At 26.6% G+C, this 13849-nt stretch overlaps 2 protein-coding genes across 6 annotated transcripts in view; one reads left to right on the top strand and one right to left on the bottom strand.

Annotated features, from left to right (window-relative positions):
- Positions 1 to 2726, top strand: part of LOC100167450 (F-box/WD repeat-containing protein 9) — a 5636-nt gene extending 2910 nt beyond the window's left edge. For all 3 annotated transcript variants that reach the window (XM_001950891.5, XM_008189513.2, XM_029487246.1), the window contains exons 2-8: positions 321 to 492; positions 567 to 706; positions 769 to 1004; positions 1081 to 1339; positions 1430 to 1543; positions 1600 to 1785; positions 1848 to 2726. In XM_001950891.5, coding sequence (XP_001950926.2) covers positions 321 to 492; positions 567 to 706; positions 769 to 1004; positions 1081 to 1339; positions 1430 to 1543; positions 1600 to 1785; positions 1848 to 1919 — 1179 coding nt within the window. In that variant the 3' untranslated portion in view covers positions 1920 to 2726. The remainder of the gene's footprint in view (positions 1 to 320; positions 493 to 566; positions 707 to 768; positions 1005 to 1080; positions 1340 to 1429; positions 1544 to 1599; positions 1786 to 1847) is intronic.
- An 852-nt stretch (positions 2727 to 3578) lies between these two features.
- On the bottom strand, positions 3579 to 12838 carry LOC100169518 (transportin-1). Of its 3 annotated transcripts, XM_016808194.2 has the most exons (21): positions 12612 to 12837; positions 12349 to 12537; positions 10787 to 10862; positions 10342 to 10595; positions 9975 to 10108; positions 9710 to 9791; positions 9497 to 9619; positions 9237 to 9416; positions 9004 to 9166; positions 8782 to 8934; positions 8550 to 8722; positions 7857 to 8006; positions 7619 to 7780; positions 7454 to 7561; positions 7143 to 7389; positions 6809 to 6907; positions 5971 to 6066; positions 4900 to 4975; positions 4501 to 4675; positions 4300 to 4416; positions 3579 to 4237 (listed from the first exon to the last, which is right to left on the bottom strand). In XM_016808194.2, exons 2-20 carry the CDS (start codon positions 12451 to 12453, stop codon positions 4309 to 4311), a joined length of 2664 nt encoding a protein of 887 aa, XP_016663683.1. In that variant the 5' UTR covers positions 12454 to 12537; positions 12612 to 12837; the 3' UTR covers positions 3579 to 4237; positions 4300 to 4308. The 3 variants fall into 3 exon arrangements, 2 of the variants coding, with proteins under 2 accessions (XP_016663683.1, XP_001948970.1); XM_001948935.5 differs by having other exon boundaries at positions 12349 to 12837; XR_003839028.1 differs by lacking the exons at positions 3579 to 4237; positions 4900 to 4975 and having other exon boundaries at positions 4321 to 4416; positions 12349 to 12838.
- Positions 12839 to 13849: the final 1011 nt, after the last annotated feature.

Here is a 13849-nt window from a genome sequence, read left to right as displayed (position 1 = left end):
TAATCATATTGATACCTATAGGTAGATCATTATAATGTCCAGACATCAGAAACATCTGAGGATGGTGTGCCACGCTCTTGGTCTACTTGTACAGTTATACTTGTCGTATATCAATACCTACCAAACGTTTTTCCGATTCCCGATACAAATGTTGACGTTAGACAATGAGTGCATTAATTATATAATTTAGTTACAACAGCTTCATTATTATAGTTGTTTGACTGCTTGTCTTTCCAGAGGCTCTTCACTGTAACAAACTGTAGATCTGCTACAGTGCCGTAAATCAATAATTCGCTCAAATTGAAATTTTTGCCCCTTAGATATTTCTAATGATTTGTGAACGTACTGATGCTGACACACTGGTTAGGTCGTTGAGGTTTGTCAACAAACGGTTCTACGACATAATCAGTGACACCTACCGATGGAAGAAAAGAGCCATGCGTACATGTAATGATTGCGATATACCGTTCATGATGACTGAGAATTACAACGGTGAGACTAGGCCGTCAGTGTGCATTGGCATGGAAAATACATTTTGGTGTTTCTTGTTTGTTTCCATTTCGCAGAAAACACATTTAATTGGATGCAATATGCCTGGCACACAGAAGTGGAAGACAGTTGTTGGAGCGAATATGAGACAAAAACCACTACTACTGTTTTTAGTGGAGCTCATTTTTCGGAAGTGGATGCCGTTCTTATGGCTAAAGTAAATATTTTAAGATAACAAAACTATTAAAAATTTGAATAACTTATCAACAATATTTTCAGGACGGTAATCATTGTTTTTCTGCATCAAGAGATCGTTCTATATGTTTGTGGAACACGATGGATACAGTAGAGAACCCTGTCCCTGTGGTACACAAAGTAGACAGCCATTTAGGATGGGTATGGGATTTAGGAATTTATGATGATGATCATTTTTTATCATGTTCTTGGGATTCAAAAGTCAAATTATGGAATACGAGCAATTTCATGCCTTCTGCACAACCAATACACACCTTTAGGTAATTGCAATTTAAAAACACATTTGTATTTGCTTTAAGAATAATATAATTATAAATACTATTGATTTATGTGTAGTACTGACGCAGCTGTGTTGTCAATTACAAGCAAAGAAAATTTTATTGCTGCCGGATTATATACTCCTAAGATTATTGCATTTGATCCTCGGGAACCTGAAAAACGACTATTTGAACTACTACATTCTCATTCACGTAGTATTATTGATTTATGCTTAATAGAAGATTATTATTTGGTATCAATGAGTGAAGACAAAACTGTATCTATTTATGATTTGCGTAAAAATAGAACTGTCAAAGCTATGCTCCTCTCTATTAAAGTAAAAAAAAACTCATCATTCTAAAAATTGTACTAATTTAATTATTTATTAAGTATTATTATTTTTATATTTTTTACTTTTTTGCTACAGAGCAGTAGATTTCCAATGTGTGGTTCTTACTATGACAATATACTATTTATTGGCGATAATCGAGATGGTATGTACTGGTTGGACTGTTCAGATGGGTTGTTTGATGTTATCGAGGTAGGTTTTTGTGTTTTAATTCAAAGTAAATAATTACGTTAGTAACATTTTTCTAGGTTGTGAATCTTGCAAAGCCTATAAATGACAACGTCCGAAACTACAAGCTTAATTGCATTAAATGTACTAATTACGGTAGTATTATGACTGGGGGAAATGAAGGAGCTGTTTACATTTTAACTCCAACAAATCCTGCAAAAGTTATAGCCAAAATTCAACATTCCACCAGTTCAGAAATAACTTCAGTAAGTAGATCTTTGAATAATAATGAGGATTTTTATACTTAAAACATGTATTTAATTTTTAGATTGACTATCAAAATGATACTTTAGTTGTTGGATATGTCAGCAGCAATGTACAAGTATGGAAAAAAAAATAGTTATATCTGTGATATCCAAATACATTTCACTGCCTTTAATTCTCAATTATTATAAATTATAATGCAAAATTGTAAATATTAATTGTTTTTTATGAATAATTTAATAATGCAGAGAATCGTTTAAAATATTTTATTTTAAGAATATTAGTCCTTTATTTTTGACACAATTTGAAATTTGAAACTAACCTAAAATTATCGTAACAAAGTATTATAATTTATATCGAACACAAAACTCAATAATTATACATTTTATAAATACCACTGTTAAAACCCGGTTATTTCTTTTTCTTTTTTACCACTTTTATACATTATACTATGTTTAACTAATAAGTAAAACTTATTTCATCTAATCCTAAAAATAATAAAAATTACCTGACCTATTATTTTAACTAAAACAACAATGGATCAGTTCTATTTTACATGATCTACTAATTTGTAATATTTTTTAGTAATTTTTTATATAATATTTTTGTTCCTTTGGATTATGGCTCACTTCTGGACCCTAGTCGTAAATAAGTATTAATAATTAATATTAATATCCTATTTGATATTATTAACAAATAATATTACATTTATTTTTCAGTACTTCAATTCAATAAATAACTATATTATAAGCATTATTATTTATATTTATATTAATATATTATTAACTATTATAGTTTTAAATGATTTAATTTAATTTAAATTCATTACCATGACAATACATTGTAACACTGCCTTCTAAAATTATAAATGATTAATATATTTTAACCATATGTGTATAATACCCTTTATATTGAAAGATAATATAAAATATATATTTATAAATTTATTATTTAGTAATTTAATCCTGTGCATATTTAGTACCACACATGTGTTTTTAGTGAACATGTCATTATTTTACAATTTAAAAATATGAGTGTATGACCAAATGTCCTTATTAAGTTTAATATTCCTGCTGTAATAATATACGTTTGAGAAGATATAATATAATGTATTTAGTAAATATACTAAATTACTTGAGGTCAAATTTTTATGAAGTAATGCAAGCATATTAGTATGTAGAGATCAGTGACTAAATTACAATATAATAGTATTATCAGTTATTAATAATTAAATTATTTATCTAAGACTATTTAAATGAATTATTGTTTGTACTATAGTACTGAATAATGTGAAAAATGTTTTAATCTTCTCAATATTGGGATGACCTAAGTCTCCAGTGATAACTAATTTTCTCCAATATTATTAAACCCTTAAATACTAGGTGACAACATGGTACAACCTACTGCCCTGCACAGTTCTATGCTATTAAGGTTTTTTGTTAATTTAATTTCAATAATTTAAGAACAGATATTTTTATAATTTATAAATCTATTTAACAAGAAACATATTTATTAGAGTGAAATACACAAGTATATAAAAATATGCTAATGATTTTATAATAAATAAGATTAAATAGTCTTGAAAGTCATATATTATAATTGTTTACATAAGACCAACTGATTTTGTAACATAGTATATTATGTAAAATTAAAACAGGCCTTTACATTCAACAAAATTAACTCATAATAGCAAATTATTAATTAATTTATCTAATTTAGTAATAAAATAATAACATTTTGTTTAAAAAAGAAATACAATAATTACAATGTAGATAATTTACAAAAAAACATCAGACTAGAAACTGATTTCATTATGATGTTAATCAATAGTGAATGATAATTAGTAAAATGTTAAGTTAATTCCAAAATACTTGTTTCCCAAAATGATGGTCATGTTTATAAGGAAAAAGGAAGAGGGATCCACTCTGGAATGTTGGTAATAAAGGAACTTTAAGGAATTAATGAATAATGGAGGATTAAATTCTATAAGGAATTTAAAAGCCCAAACAAAAAAGGAATTAACAAATGGGCGACTAGTATTATTCAAGAATTTTGGTTTAATAGGCCTGATGCTACTAAATAAAAACATTATCAAGCGCTCTACAAATACAAAATAATTTATAATTATTTAAGTAAACATAAAAAAAAACTATTAATAATAATCAACTGTAGAAGACAAAATAATAATAGTTTATAAAATTTGATCATACAAACAGTTGTATCACTCTAAATTGACAAAATATATGAAATTTGGTTGTGAAAAAATTATCACATAAAACAAATTTTAGAACATTAAAACAAAAGAAATTGTTAGGTATTATTGATTTTGTAATAATCCCCCCTCCCTTCCCTCCCGCAGGTCCAACAAGACGAGCCAGGTCTCGGCACGAAGCCTGTTTGAAAAAACCCCAAAAGATGCAACGCTGGATTCACCCATGTTGCGCCCCAAATTTCCTAATCAAACATAAGTAAATTATTAATAATATTTTTAATCCAGCAAAAAAAAAAATGCTTACAGAGTTGTCTTAGATTCCATATGCAGTTGATAGGCGCTCCTTCAACTGTTGAGGAAATTGATCAGTAAATCTAGTCCAATTTTCTTCTCCTACTTGATTTTTAAAGCCATGTAATATCTAAATAACAATTTAAGTTTAAATATTTAAATATAAAATTAACTAATATAAAATGAATCCAAGTTATATAAAATAAATAATAACTTTGTAAAACATATCCTTTAAGTCGTCTTTAGGATTGATCCATGAAGCAATGGCATCACAAAAGAATATGAAATCTTGAACTACTCCACCAGGATTTAGACTTATCATTTGACACATACCTCTAAATGCACTGTCTTTTTCATCATTGTCTCGGATATTACGTAATGAAGTACACCTAGAACAAAAATAATATTAGCATTGCTCAAAAAACAATTTTAAATTGTTAGTCAAAAATATTTATATTAGTAAATAAGATGCACATTTTGTGTCCCCAACCAATATGTATGTAATAAGTTTATAATTAATTGATTAAAATAATAAAATTATAAATATAATAAACAATAAAAATATATTATAAATAAGTAATAAGAAAAGTAAAAAAAAATAATTGGTACACACCACATGCGTACAAACTGTTGTAACAGCGGGGCGACGTCTTGAGGGCACACATAACCTAGTCGGCCGATTGTAATTGCTATAAAAAAAAAAAACAAAAAAAAAAACGAAAAAACTAATAAAAAATAAATCCATCAAATAACAAATAAAATAGTAAACCATAATAAGTATACAATATTTTTTTTTAAAACAAAATAAAATTAATACACCTAATAAAGATCAAAACTGATGTCTACAATCAAAACCTAAGAGTTAATAATATTGTTTAACATTTATTGAATAAGATGATTGATAATTCATGATGTAAAGCAATATATTATATAACCAAACTAAATTAATGTTAATGGTTATAAGTTATTATCAATATATATAGTATATAAATACGTTGTATATTAAATAAAATATGCACAAACAAGTACATAAAATTTAAAATATTTAATTTTTTGTTTGTTTAATATGTGGTTAAAGAGGAAAAGTTAATAGTTTTGATTATTTTGCGACTTGGAATTATTATAAACAATTTAAATTATTTATATTTTAGATGATTGGTGAGGAATATATATTATTTAAGTCCTAAAATGGTTACTATTTTAGTTATTTGGTACTCATCAAATAATATTTATGTATATTTACAAAAGTGACTTCACCACTATCAGTGATCACATTGTTGGATGGACAACTCCAAAAAATATTTAACATCTAGTTGTTAGTTTATACACCAAACAAATGATTACAGATGATAAAATAATATAATCAAATGCCACGTACAAATACCATTAAACTATTTAACCTATCCTAATTACATTAGGTTAATGATTAATAATCGAGGTGATTTAATAAAATATACTGAATGTTTAGGTATCTAATGTGAAATAAACAATTTACAAATACAACAAAAATTTTTTGTGATTAAGATGATTTTAAAAGTAGAATGTGTAGGCATTTAGTTCTTCATCGCTCTTTGGCAATATATAATCTACATTTATTTTATTTTTAAAAAATGTAAAGTATAACAAAAATATATTTATTTGAGTAATTAACATATTAATGTTCTCAGAATTTATTCATATTTACCTGTATTTTCTAGTAGAGTTTTAGGTGTATTTGTTCGGTTCATTGTTACTACTAACTGATTTAAAATGATTGGTACATATGGTTGCATTTCAGTACCTATTAGAATATACAAAAAATTTAAATTTATAATGTAACACAAATCTTTACAACGCATACTCCTTTTTTCCTTTTAATTATGCATTTACTCAAATTCTGATCCATGACGTTTTTAAATATTCTTAAAGATCATATTTTTAAATACTCAAGAATTTTTATACCATTAAAGGATTGTCCAGGGGTTGATACAAACTTTTTTTTCAAATAAAAACTTATTTTGATGCATCTAAATTAAAATGTGTACAAGCAGATTTTAAGTTATTTAGCTATATGTATGTACTAAGGATAATCTAACTTATGTTAAAAGGTATGAAAAATATGAAGGATTAAAAAATAAAATAGTTAGTATAAATTAATATATTACAAACTATTTGCGCATCATAAGAAATAAACAAAATATCACATACAATTTTGTTTTAGGTAAACTTTTTAATCTTTATTCAAGACTATTATCCTTAGTTAAACATGAAGTTTAATAATTCATAAACCGCTTATTTCAATTCATAATATTTATTGATAATGTACATTTTTACTTTTATGAAGTTTTTATTGCGATAGGGCAATTTTTAAATGGTATAAAAAATCTATTTAAAAATATGAACTTTAAGTAAACCTAAAATATAATATTTTTTAGAATAAATTCATTATTATGGGATAAAAAAGGAAGGATAGTTTTTTATTGGCAAGCTTGGTAAATTGAATTAACTAGTATTTACATAATAACATTTAATCATTTTATTACCCAATTTTACAGCAATCTCTCCTATTGCCCATGTGGCATTATTACAAACTGAGATGTGATCAGGATTCAAATTTTGGGCTAATATTGGCATGAAATCAGCTAAAAAATAAACAATATATTATTGGCATTAATTTAGTTATTAACTCTCTGTCAAGACTTTAAGTAAGTTTTGTTAATAATATAAAAAAACTTCCACACATTCTCTCTATCATTGTTCCAACCACTGAGAAATTCAACGCTACAAAACTATTAATTAATATTTAGTACTATTTACTAATACACCTAACATACAGTAGTTAATTTAAATATAAATATATGTATCAAGTAATTATACCTATACAGGGATGTACGTGTTGGAAACATGCTTTTGTCAGATCTCCAAGAAGAGCAAAAGAACTTTGCCTTACTTCAGCTAATGGATCTTGCATGCACTGATAAAGCAATTGTAATGTATTTGAACCATTTATTAAACTTTCAATAAATGTAGTTAATCCTTCTGCTAAACCTGATAGTAAGTCTAGAGCTACAATCATAAAATCCTTATCAGGTGCATCAAACTGGTCTGGACTTTGAGAATTAGCCTATAAATCACAATATTTATTTTATAAATATTAATGAAAAAAAAATGTACAATCTTATACTTACTATATTTTGGTTTAATGTTTGTTCAACTAGTGAAATACATCTTTTGAATACTGGCTCAGCATATGGCATGAATCCAGATTGTAATGCAGTGGCAACACTAGATAAACACTAACAGCAAAAATAAAATCAGTCTATTATTTTACTAAAAAATAAATGTATACATACTTCTAATAATGGAAACAGATCTTTATCTTCATCTTTCAACGCATTCCATTTTTGAATTAAGGGAGGCATCAATAAATGAATATATTCTGGCTTATTTAAATTATGACCAACCGAGTCAGCCAAAGTCCCAATTGCATCATATAAAATTAATAAATTTTTATGCTAAAATATAAATTTTAAATGTACATACTTTATTTACATAATCATAAGATTAAAATTTCTTTGCATTTTTAATTACTTGATATTTACTAAAAGCAAACACTAATGTTTCTAATATAAATCCTAAATATGGTACTAGTTCAGTAGTTGCTTCTTCTTCTAAAGTAGCAAAAGCAGAACATGCAGCTTCTTGAACCCTTTTGTTGGAATCCAATATTCGTTTAAGTAACTAAAAAAAAATGATATAAAATATTAAGTAAGGATATTATGTATGTTTCATAATATATTAATATTTTATATATTTTCTAATTATAAATTGTCAATACTTTCAGTATTTTACAACAAAAGTTTGCAAAACAGCATATTTATTTAAAGATTAATATTATTAATTAATATTGATTCATCAAATAATATTTTGCAATACAATTATGTACAAATATTATTGTATATATAATATATTGTTTTAGTTATCAAGACACTTTAAATATTATTTTTTCTATTCTAAAAACTATTACAAATATTGAAACAATTTAACATCTATTAATAAAAATGTCTTAATATATATTTTAAATTGAATATGTATATTAATACTATACTAAATTTAAATATACTGAAAATTGCCTTAAAAGTTTAAAATGTTATAGTATTTAGATACTACAGTAAATCAGATTACATTTGAGCCCCTAGAAAAATTAGTATTTACTATTTTTAAACATTTTGAATACACAGTTATAATTTAAATTTGATTTTAAAAATAATCTAATTCACTTACTTCATGCATCATTGATTTTAAATATAGTTCATGTGGTTGACTAACAACCCAGTGGCAATAACGAGAAAGTGTCCAACATATGATGGCTCGAACTAATGCTTTTTTGTCACTCAAATGATTAATCATGTATGGTATAAGTTCATTTAAATGTGGGATCATACCATTCATGCATCCTATATTAACATTTCAATAGTTAAGATTTTTCATTATTAAAAACCTTTTAAAGTTTTACCTTCAGCAATAGCTCCTAAAGCTAAGATTCCAGATTCTTTGACTTCCCATTCAGTAGATGAAAGTGTTTCTTTTAAAATAGGCATAAGTATTGGAAGAATATCCTCTTTAAATACATTAGCTAATACATCTAAAGCAGCAGCACTACACTTTCCTATATTATGACAATTGTAATTAAGTAAACAATTAACATAAATTTTCATTTTAATAGTTCATAACTCACTTAAATTCCAATCAGATAAACTGCTATCATCTCCTAAATTATCATCATCATCTTCTTCGTCATTATTATCTTCTTCATTACCATGTGTATTACGTGACTTATGAAATCTAGGGCGAATATCTTCTTCACGATCAGGAACATTTTCATCTTCTTCAACATCACCCTAAATAATTAATATACCATATTAGAATTTATAATGTAAGTTTAAAAATTAAATATTTATAAGGATTAACCTTTAATAAAATAATATCTATTTCTGAGTATCGCATTCCATTAACAAGAATAGGTACTAGTCTAGGTAAATATGGTGTAAGTGCTTCTTTACATATTTGTTGGTCAGCAATTGATAACCAAAACTCACATGCTTCTAATGCAACATTTTCATCTGGATCTTGCGTTCTTAATAACATATACTAAACAAAAGTACAAAACACCAATGTTATAATTTCTATTTTAAAATAACAATGAAAAAAATAAAAATGTATTTGCTAACCTCAATGATATCATGTAAATGGGGAAGTAGTCGATCCATTCTTACTTCTAAAAGCATAACAATTGCTCTGCAAACGTTTTTCCTAACTTCTGCTTCATCGTCAACAGCTAAATGAAATAAATTCTAAAACAAATATAAATTGTATTATTAATTATTGCTTTATATTTTTAGATATTACTTAAAAGCTGTAGTATTATTAATAATAAATATTACCTCTAAAAACACATCAATGTGATTCATTAAAGAAGGGGTTTTCTGTACGATAAACTGATTTACACATCCAATTGCATGTGATCTAGATATATGTAAAACAGTGTAATAATAACATAAATATACAAAAAAAATAAAATATTTTAGTAAATTATCATTTGTGAAAAATTAACTAATAAGCTGTTATATTTACCAATAAATATCACACAAATACAAAAGAAAATTAAAATATATAAATATATATATTTATATATGTAACAAATATTACCTAATTTTTGGACTTGAATGTTTAAAAAATTGTAGAAACTTTGGAATGAGGATATCAAGCGGCTTGTTTTGCCGATCGTCTTCTAAATACTCAGATGAATCTTCACATATTTTTTGCAAAGCTCCAAAAGCCCCCTATTATAAAAAGGAATAAAAATTACTTAGAATACAATAAACTCAAAAATTAAATTATTTTAATTGTATTAAAAAAATTATTATTAAAATAAATGATTTCACTAAAGATTAACAATATGTTTCGAATATGTTATAATTAAGAAAAAAAGCAGAACTTTAAAAATCTTTATTTGAAATAATATTTGAAAATAAAAATAAATCTATATAATAAGTTTAAAATAAAAATTAGATACCTCGCAAACATTATAATCGGCAGAATCAAGCATTTGACAAAGGGCAGGCAAAAGCTCAGGCCAGGTGTTGATACCACGTGATGCTATTGTTGTGATTAAAATGCCAACAGTTGCCCTTATTAATGCTGAATTATCTCCAACTGCAGTTAGGCATTCAGACTTTACAAACTCCGTAACTGTAGGGGGTAAATTTTCATAGTGACTCTTGATGTTATTTTTCAATATCAAACCGCTTAATGATCTTGTAGGTTCATCTAAAAAAAATAAATTACTATTATTTACTAATTTGTTAATAAAATTGTAAATTAAGTACCTAAATGATATTTAAAACATTATGCTAATTTGGCCAATATTTTTTTTTTAACTTCACTAAATTAATCAAAATTAAAGGTTTATTTAAAATAAAGCGGAACCAACCAAAGTTACAAAACTGATAATACTATACCTTCAGAAGTAAGTTTTGTCAATACAAATATCAAATAATTGTTAAAATCTGATACTTGATTTAGTTCTTCCAATTTCTGTGTAATCATATTAAGGAATTTTTTTATATCGTTTAAAATTAATTATTAAATATATTTTTTTTTAATAACACCTAGAATAATTAAGTAAAATATAAATATTAACATTGTACCATAACTATAAAGTATCATAATTTTAAATACCAAGTTCATAACTAAACCCTAATTAATAACTAAATAACCATTGCCTACCTATATATTAATTAAACAAAATTATTGTATCTGTAGCAGATTTAATAGATAGGTACATTATTATTATTATTATTCTATGAAATAATGTATGAAAATAGTATCTCGTTAGGAATTTAAACACTTTTAAAAACAATCCTATATAATATGATTTTCAATAAATATTCATATTCTTATTTCATATTTCAGATATTTTTAAATATATGTTTTACTATGCATTATGCTTATAAATGTTTTATCATACCTACTAAAAGATATTTAAATTTTTTTAACTAATAATAATTTTTTTTAAATATAAAACGGTAATTACCCATGTGTTTATGAAAATATAAAAGCCTGTCATTGTTTTACTTTAATTTATGCAAAATGTCATTTGAAATTTTAATGTACCGAGATATACAATTATTAATGGGTACCCGCTACTTCTATTTAAATCAAAATAACACAATTGGAAAATGTTTAATTTTAAAAATTAAGAGAAGGTAAGGTACTACAATATTATCTCGAATATTATGTTTTAGTATAACAACAATCTAGAACGTATCGGGTACCAAAGTTTTATAATACTTTATAAAAATATGATATAGGTACCTATTAATTAAAGTAAGAGTTAATACACATTGGCTTACTTAATATTATTACCACTAGGTAACTTCGTAATGTTAATTCTATTTAACATAAGTCGTCATTAATTAAAAAATGTCCATTTTAAACTGAGACTTAATGCAACTTACACAATCATAGATATGTAACTACCTACTAAGAACCAGTTGATCTCTGGTTTGGGTCTGGAGACCTACTAACTTCAAACTAACTAAATACCTATTCTAAATTACTTAAATGTGAGTACCTTAAGATAAATTAAATATTAGGATTTAGGTACCTCACTATTTAGAAACATATATTTTTATTATTTATTATAAAAAATGAATATTAGTGAATACATAGTAAATAGTAACACACTATTTAATACTAGGTACTTAATTCCTATTATGGGCCGTTCTTACAATATCCGGTTAAAGTTAACCGACATTCAACCGGCCGAATTCTGCCGGTAAAAAAATCTGTTATGAGTCGGAAAGCGTTAACCGACACTTTACCGTACATTGTAAGAACGGCCCTAAAAGAAATTAGTTAGGTAATTATGGAAGTTGGTAAATCTGCTAATTGAAAAATATTATTAGCTATATACCCAACTTATAAAATCTGTATAACTCTTAAACAAGTGGTTATAATTCATCACACCCAACATACAAACCTAACCGTGAGTGTAAACATATTAGATAAAAAAGGATACTTGTTGTACAGTCCGTTGTATAACCGTGTCAGGCGACTGGGATTCTTTGAGCAGCTGAATGATTTGCCGTAATCCCTCTTCTTGCGGCTGCCAGGCCATTATCATGCTAACGCCAAATGTCTGGAGAGTTCCGTCGGTCGGTGAAATGCAGTTACAGTAACTGCGAGAAAAAACGTGCCGATGCCAATACTAGATAGTATATAAATTTGAGTTTATTTTGTTTTATGCAATGATCCGTGTGTGCGGAATGTCCAAGAATTTACCGCAGTATCGTAGCCAAGGTACGTACTAGTAATATGAAATATATATTTTTACAAAAGATGGAACGAGAGTGTGTTTTATGAGACAGGACTGCGACCACGGCCACGGCCAAAAAAGAATCAACGGCAAACGATGATGCTCAGAAAGTCAGAAACTAGGAAATCGACCGTAGAGCGAATGTGTTACGATAAAACTCGTAAAGTCGATAAGCACCAAGCTGTAAGCACATACACATTTTATGTTATTTTTTTCACTCTTTTAACGTCGTCCCGTCTCGCTCACACTAGTAATGATTGGTTTAAACTGGCTCAACGATGACACGCGTAACATAACCGGCATCTCGTCAACGATGTGCGACGGAAAGCGCGCGCAATTCAAACACACGCAGCCGTTTATACCACGGCTGTAGATATAGTACCATCATTTATATCCGTGGGTAATAACATTAAGATTTTTGGATATTGTTATTTGTTATTGCAACGAATTAATTATTAAATATATTATATTAGTTAATAATATAGATCGCGACGCAGGTTCAAATGAGTTTGAATGTATGAGTTTGTCCCAGTTAATAGAAGCTGAGAGAAAACTAAACTAATATACTATATAATATACCTACTAGACTATTTTGTTTGTAGATGTGGTTCCCGATGACTTAATATTGTACCTACGCCTACTGGTTGTTCTTATTTCAAATATAAACTAAAATATTGGTTCTACAATAATATATACAGGAAAAAAAATAAAGTAATTGTATACTAAGTTAAAAATGATTATTCATATTAAATATTATACTAATGTTATCATCCTCTTTTTAATTTTTTTTCAAAATTAATTTAAACTAAAAGTAATAATTACCTAGTAACAACAATAGTAAAATTAAAAAAAAATTATATTGGCTAATATATATATTTTTATTTTTTTTTATTTTAATCGTTTATTTAAATATACACAATCTGTAAATGTTGTTTTACAATAAGTGCATGTGATGGAGGTGATATGGCTTGAGTGGCTGGAGATAAGAAGCCGCCCATTGGAGGCACTTAAGGTTAGGATTTTAGGCTAGGATTTTAATTTGCTAGTGAGAGAGGGCAGGATTATAAGATTAGGGGAGGTAGAGGTATGAACATTTTAAATTAGTAAGTCACGACACCAGGTACGTTTTAGATGCCTTCTGGGGTCACCAGGAATAGCGTTGGTGGATAGCTGGGAAATCAGGGGATTATGATGGCTGTGGAAC

The sequence above is a fragment of the Acyrthosiphon pisum genome, chromosome A1 (assembly GCF_005508785.2).
Source record: "Acyrthosiphon pisum isolate AL4f chromosome A1, pea_aphid_22Mar2018_4r6ur, whole genome shotgun sequence".
Classification (NCBI taxonomy): domain Eukaryota; kingdom Metazoa; phylum Arthropoda; class Insecta; order Hemiptera; family Aphididae; genus Acyrthosiphon; species Acyrthosiphon pisum.
The sequence above is the reverse complement of the archived record's forward strand: the minus strand, read 5'-3'. Positions and strand labels throughout refer to the sequence as shown.

What these genes read in the sequence shown, in the direction of transcription:
- LOC100169518 (XM_001948935.5), bottom strand. Translation starts at nt 12,453, where the DNA reads ATGATAATGGCCTGGCAGCCGCAAGAAGAGGGATTACGGCAAATCATT. An exon ending in ACACGTACATCCCTGTATAG is followed by an intron (nt 6,908 to 7,142) that starts GTATAATTACTT and finishes TTTATTTTTTAG; the next exon opens with CTGATTTCATGCCAATATTA. An exon ending in CAACAGTTTGTACGCATGTG is followed by an intron (nt 4,676 to 4,899) that starts GTGTGTACCAAT and finishes TTTTTGTTCTAG; the next exon opens with GTGTACTTCATTACGTAATA.